Genomic DNA, 12,423 nt, shown 5'->3' with positions numbered 1-12,423 from the left:
GGTGGAGGAGCAGCAGAACGACCTGGGGGTGGAGCAACCCTGGAGGCTGAAGACACTTCAAATGACATGACACAAGGGTCCACCAGTGGCAGTAATCCAGGACAGGTAAGTAAATTAACAGTCTTCAGATAACCCTTTAATTTACAGGAAAAGTTGAACCCATAAGCCATACAGGTGGTCTAAAATAATAATATGTATCGCTGGTTCTGTGGTAAGAGGCATATATAGGGGACCTATTACCATGTACAATATGCTAAATGCTATACATCATCTGATTGCTGCTGTGCCTCAGAACAATTTGGCAATTATTTTTTTCATATCCATCCAGTCCCCCAGAATCTTACATATAAATTAATTCTGTTTCTCCAATTGGTCGATAACCTTCTCTAGAAAAATAAAAGGTTACTGCCCACTTGGGGAATCAGAGCTAGTTTCCATATAATCAGGGCGGGTCCCGGGGCCCTATCTTTTGAACTCATGGACAGATTAAAGAAAAAAAAAAAGGCCAATGATTCAGTTCCACAACAATTACATGATGTACCGTATGTTTAAACAGATCCTACTATACAAGGACATAATATTTTTTTTCCCATTTTATTAAATCACTGTAGCCGGCATTACCAGAGTGTGTAATACCAAGAGAACCTGAATTAATAGATGAAGATGAAATGGACCCAACAGACAAAACAATGCGTTTCCAGATTCCAGATGGAATTCGGCCGGTCCTTAAAGAATTCAGAATAGAGGTAAATATTATATTAATGTATAGGAGTCTGTACAGTAAACAATATATTCCCCATATTGCAGAATTTCGATAATTTGGTTAATCTTTCATTTGTTTCAAAAGCTTAATCTAACTATTTAGCCTATAATATGGAGACAGTTAAAAAGGAGGACAATAGAATATATCCATTTATTGCAGTAATTCTGAAAAATAATATTCAGTTTGAACACGGCTTAAAGGAGTTGTCCAGGAACTTGTAACCTAGATCAATCAAAAATATCTGATTGGTAGGAGAAAGTAAATTAGCAGTATGGGTCCACTTCTGGGTAGACTCAACACAAAGCAGCTGGCTCTGGTCCCTGTATATTGGCCGGATGGCAGTACTATAGCACAACTTATTATTATTATTGTATATTTATATAGCACCATTAATTCCATGGTGCTTTACATTTGGGGGTTACATACAATACACAGAATATACAGGTAGATATAATACTAACAGTGACCAATTGGCACAGTGGGGTAGAGGGCCCTGCCCGCGAGGGCTTACAATTTATGAGGGAAGGGGGGTAGAGACAGTAGGAGAGGGGGGAGACAGTTGAGATGGTGGTGTGGTGATAGTGTTATAGGAAGTCCATTGACTTCCTAAGGATAAAGCATAAATTACAAATTCCTAAAAAAAACCTTAAACCCATCATGGCTCAAGGAGGCAGCACAAGACGACAAAATGGCTTAAAGCAGTTGTCCAGGCAAAAATAGACAACCCATTTAACTTCTTAAATCAGCTGGAGTGCAGTGAAACTCCGGAAGACTTGCGTTGAGTGGATTAACCAGTGCATCGGGGACAGGGAGCATGATTTTTGTTTTTCACTGCCCCAGATGATTTAAAAGTTAAAGGGGTTGTCCATTTCTGCCTGGACAACCCCTTTAAGTACTGAGAGATTAACTTACCACACTGCAATTTCTCAAATGTCCATGTGAACCTGATCTTAGAACAAATTAGAAAATTGAATATTTAGATTACAAAATTTATACACCTCCTTATTAACACAATGGTAAATTTACCTCCTTATTAACACAATGGTGAATTTACTAATCTTGCCACACATTTCTGACACAAAAGTGGTGCATTTTTGGTGCATGGCTGCTTGTGTCTAATGAAGGTTCCACTTTTTGTGCTTTAAAAAAATAGCACCCCTGTGACCGATTTCCAACCTGCTCGCCACACACCATTTTAGGACTACCGCACAATGCGACAGTCTTAATAAATTCCTTCCAATGCTTTCGATGTACACAAACCTTGTTTCCATATTTATAGATTATTTGCATATATGTATTTTCAGGTCCTTTTCTGGGGACTGCGAGATTTACGGAGGATAAATTTATTTGAAGTTGAGCAGCCTCAGGTGCGGATTGAATGTGCTGGAAAAATAGTGGAATCTGAAATTATACTGAGCTACAAAGAATTCCCCAATTTCACTGAACTTGTAAAAACTGTGGAAGTGGTGAGTAAAACAAAAGCTACTATAAACCTCACAGGTGATAGAGCTCGAGGCCAATGTATGAAGAAGAAGTACATATGTTTTTTCTTCAATTGCATTTGTCAGGCAAACACAACTAATACATTTTAAGTTGGTCTGCACACCTCAAATGCTTCTCTGACTGACAGCTACAAATTTTTTAGAAAAAATTCTAGAAAATATATTATAAATACCAGTAATGTCTGTCTGTCTGTCTGTCTGTCTACAGTATCCATTCATGCATCCATCCATCCACCTATTGGTCTATCTATCTATCTATCTATCTATCTATCTATCTATCTCTGGGTAAGGAATATGCAAATAAGATCTCCCTGATGAAAAAGAAAAATTTTCCCCTAGCGCCACCTATCGGAAGGTAGCTCCCTAAGGTGCTTAGGTTTCTTTGAAAACAGGTACTAATCTATACAGGTTACCTTCCAATAGGCGGCGCTAGGGGAAATTTAGTCTTTTTCAGCAATGCGGTCTTATTTACATTACTTACCCAAAAAAGTATATAGTTACATATATTCACCCTTACCTTAGCTTGAATTTGCTTAAAGGGGTTCACTTGAATAGGACTGATGAAAATGATGTCACGTGAAACAGCAGTGGTCCTGGGTGTCAAATCTCCATTGATCTTTCATTGATGACCTATTCTACAAATAGATCATCAATTAGTAAGTTCTAGTACACCCCTTTAAGGATGCAATTTCTCATGAAACTAATTCAACACAATATTATGACTAATCATGCTGTATTTTCCAACACAACCACTAAGCTACCCCATATATAGACACATACAGGATAGACGTCTCATGACACAGTATTGTGAAATCATGTTCCTCTAAAAATCCGATCATCTGGTGATAGACATATCTGGCCATTTCTGACCTAAAGGAAAGGTAATGAAGGACACATCTGTACATTTATGGAGCTGGCATGACCCATGGCAATAGAAAAATAAACTGACTACTATCAATGTAATTCTAGGAACTTCCAGAACAAGTGTATCTCCACCCACCACTGACTATATTTGTGATGGAGAAACGCGCATTTGGGCGCTCCGTCATGGTTGGATCTGCAGTGGTGTCTAATCTCATGAAGTTTGCTCCAAAGGAACTGGAAGAGCAGAGTGAAGAACCAGAATTTAAATCCAAACGTAAGATTTACAAAAAAATTGTAAAAAATGTAAAAATTCAGAACTTGACTTAAAACTACCTTTTTTATTTCTTGTAAATCCTTCAAAAATTGTCATGCCTTTGTATTGTAACCATGAACCATTAAAAAAACAAAAACAAAAAAAAGCCCAATGACATACCTCATCTGGTGCTGTCACCCTGAACATTTTGGTGTTTATCCAAAAACCCCAAAGATATACAGTAAGCTCATTTGGTGTTGAGCTTTAGATGGAGATGACCTCTAAAAAAAACCCTTTAGTTGGACTATGTTGCAAAACATGGATTTTGTATTTTTGCAGACAGGAAATCCTTTCCACGGTTGCCTCCTCCACCAGTGATTATCAATGTGGAGCCAGATGAAAACGAAGGCAAACTCAACCCTCTCAAAATTGTAAAGGTATGTCGAGACCTCCAGGTTATAATTGTGCAAAAAATACTCCCAATAGACCCAATATATTCTGCAGCAGTTTATAGTTGGGGGACATAATACACAAAAGAACATACGAAAACATACATTGAGAGAAGTCCCTGCCCATTATTATATGAGTGGAAGATTCTCCTTTGGTATATGGTCCATTACTACAACATATACAAGCAAAGTTATAATAAGAATTACTATTACTTCTGTAATATATTACTGTGTATTATCCTGTACCTGTATTACTATGCTGCTGTAACATGCTGAAATTTCCCCAATGTGGGACTATTAAAGGATTATCTTATCTTATTACTATACAATGCTAAAAGAGTTACAAAATGTAATCCTAGGTATAGTGATTCAGGAATGACATGCATTAATACAATGTAGTATTAGGTTCAAACTAAAAAAAAATGGTGCTCCCTAAGCTCCAGTAAATGTATGTAGATATTGAAAATTTAAAGGGGTTTTCCAGGCTAAATAATTGATGACCTATCTACAACTGATAACCAATCCTAAATCCTATAAAACCCCTTAAATTTAAATTTTTCATTGGGTTTTGTTGTGTTAAATATCAAGTTTAGGTTTGCTGCAACAGTGCCTATAACACGTTAAGTTGCAAGAAAAACTTTAAATGTGTACATTATGTAATATATCTATATATCTATAGTTATTCATATTTAGTATTTTTATAGATGTATTATACGCTAATTTTAGCTACATATTTTTAGGGCTTAGCAAAAACAATCAGCAAGGAAGAAGAGCTGGAGGAAGAGCGACCAGACCCTGAAGAGCTGGACTGGTGGTCAAAATACTATGAGTCTCTAAGAGAGCTAAATGAACACGTATGTGTCACTCACTTCAATGTATAAGCATATTTAGTATAAGGAAAATGTTTGTTTTTGTACCGTGTTAGCCAGTGGGTAGGAAATATAAAAAAAACAAACAAAAAAAACTTGAGAGTCTTCAGTAGTTGATACCTTTTTCAATGGCTAACTAATAATGATGGTAGATTACAACGTTTCGAAGCTCTCGGCTTCTTCTTCAGGTATATCTAAAAACAATTTCTGAAGGTTGCATATTTATGTACAAGAGGGACACATAGGAATATAATTCTAGGAGGGAGGGTAGAAGAATTATTAGTTAGCCATTAAAAAAGGTATCAACTACTGAAGACTCTCAAGTTTTTTTTTTGTTTTTTTTTTATATAAGCATATTTAGGGGAGAGTGTCAGTCATGCACATGCCCGCTTCTCTTTTCAAAGAGTATATTTTAATGTGTTCTCTGTATACAAGTAGTATACATACAGTCCTATGAAAAAGTTTGGGCACCCCTATTAATCTTAATCATTTTTAGTTCTAAATATTTTGGTGTTTGCAGCAGCCATTTCAGTTTGATATATCTAATAACTGCTGGACACAGTAATATTTCAGGATTGGAATGAGGTTTATTGTACTAACAGAAAATGTGCAATATGCATTAAACCAAAATTTGACCAGTGCAAAAGTATGGGCACCTCAACAGAAAAGTGACATTAATATTTAGTAGATCCTCCTTTTGCAAAGATAACAGCCTCTAGTCGCTTCCTGTAGCTTTTAATCAGTTCCTGGATCCTGGATGAAGGGATTTTGGACCATTCCTCTTTACAAAACAATTCAAGTTCAGTTAAGTTTGATGGTCGCCGAGCATGGACAGCCCGCTTCAAATCATCCCACAGATGTTCAATGATATTCAGGTCTGGGGACTGGGATGGCCATTCCAGAACATTGTACTTGTTCCTCTGCATGAATGCCTGAGGATTTGGAGCGGTGTTTTGGATCATTGTCTTGCTGAAATATCTATCCCCGGCGTAACTTCAACTTCGTCACTGATTCTTGAACATTATTCTCAAGAATCTGCTGATACTGAGTGGAATCCATGCGACCCTCAACCTTAACAAGATTCCCGGTGCCGGCATTGGCCACACAGCCCCAAAGCATGATGGAACCTCCACCAAATTTTACAGTGGGTAGCAAGTGTTTTTCTTGGAATGCTGTTTTTTTGGACGCCATGCATAACGCCTTTTTGTATGACCAAACAACTCAATCTTTGTTTCATCAGTCCACAGGACCTTCATCCAAAATGAAGCTGGCTTGTCCAAATGTGCTTTTGCATACCTCAGGCGACTCTGTTTGTGGCGTGCTTGCAGAAACGGCTTCTTTCTCATCACTCTCCCATACAGCTTCTCCTTGTGCAAAGTGCGCTGTATTGTTGACCGATGCACAGTGACACCATCTGCAGCAAGATGATGCTACAGCTCTTTGGAGGTCATCTGTGGATTGTCCTTGACTGTTCTCACCATTCTTCTTCTCTGCCTTTCTGATATTTTTCTTGGCCTGCCACTTCTGGGCTTAACAAGAACTGTCCCTGTGGTCTTCCATTTCCTTACTATGTTCCTCACAGTGGAAACTGACAGGTTAAATCTCTGAGACAACTTTTTGTATCCTTCCCCTGAACAACTATGTTGAACAATCTTTGTTTTCAGATCATTTGAGAGTTGTTTTGAGTAGCCCATGATGCCACTCTTCAGAGGAGATTCAAATAGGAGATCAACTTGCAATTGGCCACCTTAAATACCTTTTCTTATGATTGGATACATCTGGCTATGAAGTTCAAAGCTCACTGAGGTTACAAAACCAATTTTGTGCTTCAGTAAGTCAGTAAAAAGTAGTTAGGGGAATTCAAATCAATAAAATGATAAGGGTGCGCATACTTTCGCACCGGTCAAATTTTGGTTTAATGCATATTGCACATTTTCTGTTAGTACAATAAACCTCATTTCAATCCTGAAATATTACTGTGTCCATCAGTTATTAGATATATCAAACTGAAATGGCTGTTGCAAACACCAAAATATTTAGAACAAAAAATGATTAAGATTAATAGGGGTGCCCAAACTTTTTCATAGGACTGTATTCTTGTTTATTATTAAAAGGAAACTCATCTAGTACTCCGTTATACAGTTGTACAAATATTATTTCATTTTAGACAGATGATGGTGAAGATGATGAAGAAGGTGAAATTGAAGAAGGTGGAGGTAAGATACCCCAGATAATATATGAGGTGAAGTCCTTCATGTTAATTCCCTTTCACAGGTTCATCATATCTAGATTTGTAGAAAAGAAAGAATGTCCTAGGAATTGTATAATAACATTGTATCTTATGTGCATCTTGTATTTAGATGGCGTGAACATCCAATCCTTAGATGTTGCAGGTGAGGAGGAAATAGTAGAAATTGAGGTTGTGAAACCAAAGAGGAAACCAATTTCCACTTTAACGGTAGGTTTAATAATAATCGGTTTCCAAAACTTTGGCAAGTGCAGAGTAGTTTAATAAGCAGATATAGCATACATTAGTAGTATTTACATGTCAGAAAACATAAGAAATTGCGCAAATGCATTTTTTTTCCAATTTCACCTCATTCAAAAAAAATTTCCATTACAAAGTACAATTTGTTTCGCAAACAATAAGCCTTCATGTGACTCTGTGAACCGAAAAATGAAAAAATGATGGCTCTTGGAATGTGGGGAGGGAAAAATTGAAAATTTGCTTGGTCCTGAAGGGGAACTTTAACCCCTTCCCGACATGCGCCGTAATAGTATGGCGCGTGTCGGGTCTGTAACTATGGCGACTGCCCGGGAGCCGGGCGGCCGTCATAGCCGCCGGGTGTCTACTGCTTTAAGCAGTAGACAACCGGCTCTAATGCCTCCGATCGGTCCCCGGACCGATCGGAAGCATTAACCCCTCCGGCGCTGCTGTCAAAGGCGCCGGAGGCGCCATTTTCCCGGCGGCGCATGGGCGCCGCCATTTTGGCAGGGATCGCCGGCTCCTGGAGCATGCTCCAGGGCCGACGTCATGTTGCCATGACAGCCGGAAGCCTTATTAAAGGCTCCCAGACGGTCTGCAAATTCTCTCTTTTGCAGGCTGGTGTATGCAGCCTGCAAAAGAGATGATGATTTTTTGCAATGCATTGCAATGCATTAGCATTGTAATGCATTGCATTAGTGATCAGACCCCCTGGGGTTCAACACCCCTAGGGGGTCTAATAGATGCAAAAAAAAAATAAAAAAAAAAAGTAAAAAAAAATATAAAAAAATATAAAAAGTATTAAAAGTTCAAATCACTCCCCTTTCCCTAGAACAAATATAAAAGTAGTTAAAAACTGTGAAACATATACATGTTAGGTATCCCCGCGTCCAAAATCGCCCGCTCTACAAATCTATAAAAATATTTTTCCTGTTCGGTAAACGCCGTAGCAGGAAAAATAGTCAAAAGTGCCAAACCGCCGTTTTTTCACTGTTTTGATTCTGATAAAAATTTGAATAAAAACTGATCAAAGCAATAACATTTTCCGAAATTGGTAGAATTAAAAAGTACACCCGGCCCTGCAAAAAAAGACGCCCTATGCATCCCCGTACACCTATGTATAAAAAAGTTACGGCCGTCGGAATATGGCGACTTTTAGAAAAAAAATTTTTTAACACCGTTTTGGAATTTTTTTTAGGGGTCAAAATGTAAATAAAACCATATAAATTTGGTATCCCTGGAACTGTACCGAAACACAGAATATAGGGGACATGTCATTTTGGCTGCACAGTGAACGCCACAAAACCAAAGCCCGTAAGAAAGTCGCAGAAATGCATTTTTTCTTCAAATCCACCCCATTCTGAATTTTTTTCCTGCTTCCCAGTACATTATATAGAATAATTAATGGTAGCGTCATCAAGAAAAATTTGTCCCGCAAAAATTAAGACCTCATATGACTCTGGGAGCGGAGAAATAAAAAAGTTATGGGGTTTAGAAGGAGGGGAGTCAAAAACGAAAAACGAAAATCAAAAAATGCCATCGGCGGGAAGGGGTTAAGTTTTGCCAGAAATAGGATTTTTATACTGTCAATTTGGAAGCTGTAATGCCCTCTCCCACAATACCCATGCTATTGTCTTGCAGATCTATAAATCAGAACTTGAGAAAGAATTTGACAATTTTGAAGATTGGCTCCATGCATTCCCTTTGCAGCGGGGCAGTGTATTAGACGATGAAGATGGGAATGCCGATGATAACTTCATGGGAAAGTACAAGGTATATTTGGTTGCCACCGATATACTGCTGGTTTCTAATTTCAGAATCTTTTTGACCTTTTTGACATTATTACTGTGTTTTCTAGGGATCCTTCTATGTCTACCCTTTAAGCGATGCCACTGAAGAGTTCCAGATAATGAAGGGTGTGCCAAGGAACCGGCCAGTGAAAGTGCTTGTGAGAATTTACATTGTCAAAGTGAGTGAATTTTAATGGATGTGTTTTCTATTGAACCTCCGTCTCCTCAAGATAAATGGCTACACACTAGGGTCCTTTTACATAGACACCCCAAGAATTAGCTATCTGAAGGGGCTGTGGAGCTCAGACGAGAATAGTAGCTTTTTTGTGATTTACATTTTCCGTCTACCTGTGCACCCACTACTCAATAGCAGGGGTGTAGGATGCTGCATTCAACAATGAATGGGCCGAGGCTGCAGTACCCTGCACCACCATTAAGGTGCATTCACATCTGCATCGTACTGTCCATTGTTTTGGACCAGAAGAAAGAAAAAAATACACTGTCTAATGATGATTCCCTTGAGACACGCCATTGACAGTAATGGTGCTTGTCGGTTGTCCATTATTTTTTTCCTGACATCACTGGATGAAAATGTCAAGCTTGCAGGATTTTTTCATCTGGGATTTCTGCTAGATTCAGACAGATACCTGGCTCAGTTGGGAACATAGCCTTACTGAGTAGATGCAGTAGTGCAGGTAGAGGGAATTATGTAAACAATGAAGAGGCCACTGAACTTGTCTTAGCACTATGAGTTGAAGCCCTCCAATGATCTGATAATGAAAACCTATGCCAATGATAACCTATCAATATATTCATGTCAGAATAGCAAATCAATATGATCCAGGTAGATCCTTAACATCATTCCCATTGTTCCAATGGCTACTCACTTCTCTCCCAGATTTGACATAATATTAATATTACATTGTATTTATATAGCACCAACAATATTTCGCAGCACTTTACAATCTATGATGTAGAGGGGGTGACACAAGAGGTAGCAGGGACAGCATAGGAGGTAGCATTGCTTATAAAGTGGTCCGTCCATTTTTGTGATTAAGATTATTTTCATTGCATACATAAAGCTGTATGAGCCATCATCTGTCAGTGTCCTTTTATGTGCAGATGGTGCCTGGGCATACAAGGTTACAGTCCAATACGGCATCATATCCTGTGGAATGGGCATGAACAGTTTTAGGAATTCTAACTAAGGAAAGATTTACATTAGGAATTGTGATAGGCCTGTCTGATATAATGAGTACTTAAGATGCACTTGAAGCTGTAGAAAATGAGTTATCTCTGATTGTCCGGGGTAGAGCATTCCAGAGAAGTGGTACAACTCTGGAGAAGTCTTGTATACAAGCAGGGGAGGTTCTGATAATAGAGGATGTAAGTGTTAGGTCATTGAGTGAACGGAGAGCATGGGTTGGGCGGTAGACGGAGATGAGGGAGGAAATGTAGGGAGGTGCAGTATTATGGAGAGCCTTGTGGATGAGGTTGATAACTTTATATTGTAGTCTGTATTTGTTTTTTTATGTAGATTGTGAGCCCCATATAGGGATCACAATGTACTTTTTTTTTTTTCTTATCAGTCTTTTTGTAGAATGGGAGGAAATCCACACAAGCATGGGGAGAACATACAAACTCCTCGCAGATGTTGTTCCTGGCGGGATTCAAACCCCAGACTCCAGCACGGCAAGGCTGCAGTGCTAACCACTGAGCCACCATGTAGTCTGTATTGAAGAAGCAGCCAGTGCAATGACTGGCAAAGCCGAGATGCATCACTGTAGTATTGATAGGGTTAGGTCTGTTAGATTGTAGAATCAGTTGTAGGTCAGTTTAAGAGATATGAGGAGCATCAAGAGACAGCAGTGTTGATGAGACCAACAGAGCAGAACATACTAAGGAGGAGTTGGTGGTCAACAGTGTGAAAGGTTTCTGAGAGATCCAGAAGAATAAGAAGAGAAAAGTCAGAATTAGCTGTTAAGAGATCATTGGAGGCTTTTGTAAGGGCTGTTTCGGTAGAGTGCAGAGTGCGGAGGCCAGATTGTAAGGGTTTAAAAAGAGTTAGCAGAAAGATAGCGGATCAAATGAGAAGAGACCGAGTATTCCAAGTTTTTGGAGGATAGAGACAAGTCAGCAGAAAGCAGCACAGGATGGGTCAAGGGAGTATTTCTTCACTAGTGGGGTTATGACAGTATTTTGAAAAAGAAGGGAAAGATTCCAGAATAGAGAGGTTAAATATTTTTTTGTGAGGTAAATAGTGACAGCAGGCGATAGAGACTAGAGAAGGTGTGAGGGGGGTATGGATCACTACTACAGGTGGTAGGGTGAGAAGAAGAGAGGAGCTGGGAGACTTCTTCTTCTGTCACTGGACCAAAAGATGTGAATGAACAGGATGAAGTGAGGTAGGTGAGGGGATCAATACAATTATTTGCTGAAGGATCTTATCAATTTTGTCATGGATATAAATGGCAGGACGACTGCAAGTAAAATGCCAAATAATATTTAAACAATGAGACATTGGAGAGAAAACCTGGAACATCTTAGGCTGGTTGCACTCCTCTTTATTTGTGTCTAGAGAGCAGCCTGCCGTGTTGACAAATGTTTCTCATGGATACTAGACAAAAGCTGGTACTGAGACCTTCTCTAATGATCAACTTACTGGTGAGAAAGAAATCTATATATGTATAATGCATGTTCAATGTTTCATTATAGGCATCAAATTTATCCCCGGCTGATCCAAATGGAAAAGCAGATCCATATGTCGTGGTTAAAATAGGAGAGCAGACAAAAGACAGCAAAGATAGATATATTCCCAAGCAGCTGAACCCAGTATTTGGAGAGTAAGTATAAGCGAATGTGAAGTGCCACCATAATGGGAAAGAATTTTTTTTTTAATTTTTGCATTGACATACTTATTTTCAACTTTTTCTTATTGCTTTCTACAGAGTGTTTGAATTGACCGTCTCCTTCCCTGTAGAAACAGAACTAACAATTTCTGTGTTTGATCATGACCTTGTCGGGTCGGACGACTTGATCGGTGAGACCAAAGTGGACCTTGAAAATCGTTTCTACAGTAAGCACCGGCCAAACTGTGGTCTAGCACTGCAATATGATGTGTAAGTATGAAACTAAAATTTTGGTTCCAACATCCAATGGAGCCAAGCTCCAAGTCTTCTTCCTATTGTGCCTAATTTTAAGCCATTGTCCAGATATGTCATAAATATCCCAAAGAAAGTGATCAGTCACAAATGTTAACACAATGAAACTATGGCCACACTATGGTTCTGTTTGGAGAGCTGGTAGTTCCTTCCGACTTGAAAGGAAGAATAATTCTTCCTTTTAAAACAAAAGTGACTGGAATGAACTCTATTATAAGAAAAAAAACCTCATATGTCCCCTTTCATCAGACACCAAAATGGATACAGGACACACTGCAAAGCTCTCA

At 38.8% G+C, this 12,423-nt stretch overlaps 1 protein-coding gene across 1 annotated transcript in view; it reads left to right on the top strand.

The window, feature by feature from the left end:
- Positions 1-12,423, top strand: part of LOC142208842 (fer-1-like protein 4) — a 113,866-nt gene that overhangs the window by 69,123 nt on the left and 32,320 nt on the right. Inside the window, exons 27-37 of the mRNA XM_075277597.1 lie at positions 612-746; positions 2,068-2,229; positions 3,235-3,403; positions 3,722-3,837; positions 4,572-4,685; positions 6,868-6,916; positions 7,061-7,158; positions 8,827-8,958; positions 9,044-9,154; positions 11,691-11,818; positions 11,924-12,094. Coding sequence (XP_075133698.1) covers positions 612-746; positions 2,068-2,229; positions 3,235-3,403; positions 3,722-3,837; positions 4,572-4,685; positions 6,868-6,916; positions 7,061-7,158; positions 8,827-8,958; positions 9,044-9,154; positions 11,691-11,818; positions 11,924-12,094 — 1,385 coding nt within the window. The remainder of the gene's footprint in view (positions 1-611; positions 747-2,067; positions 2,230-3,234; positions 3,404-3,721; positions 3,838-4,571; positions 4,686-6,867; positions 6,917-7,060; positions 7,159-8,826; positions 8,959-9,043; positions 9,155-11,690; positions 11,819-11,923; positions 12,095-12,423) is intronic.

The sequence above is a fragment of the Leptodactylus fuscus genome, chromosome 6 (assembly GCF_031893055.1).
Source record: "Leptodactylus fuscus isolate aLepFus1 chromosome 6, aLepFus1.hap2, whole genome shotgun sequence".
Taxonomy (NCBI): domain Eukaryota; kingdom Metazoa; phylum Chordata; class Amphibia; order Anura; family Leptodactylidae; genus Leptodactylus; species Leptodactylus fuscus.
The sequence above is the reverse complement of the archived record's forward strand: the minus strand, read 5'-3'. Positions and strand labels throughout refer to the sequence as shown.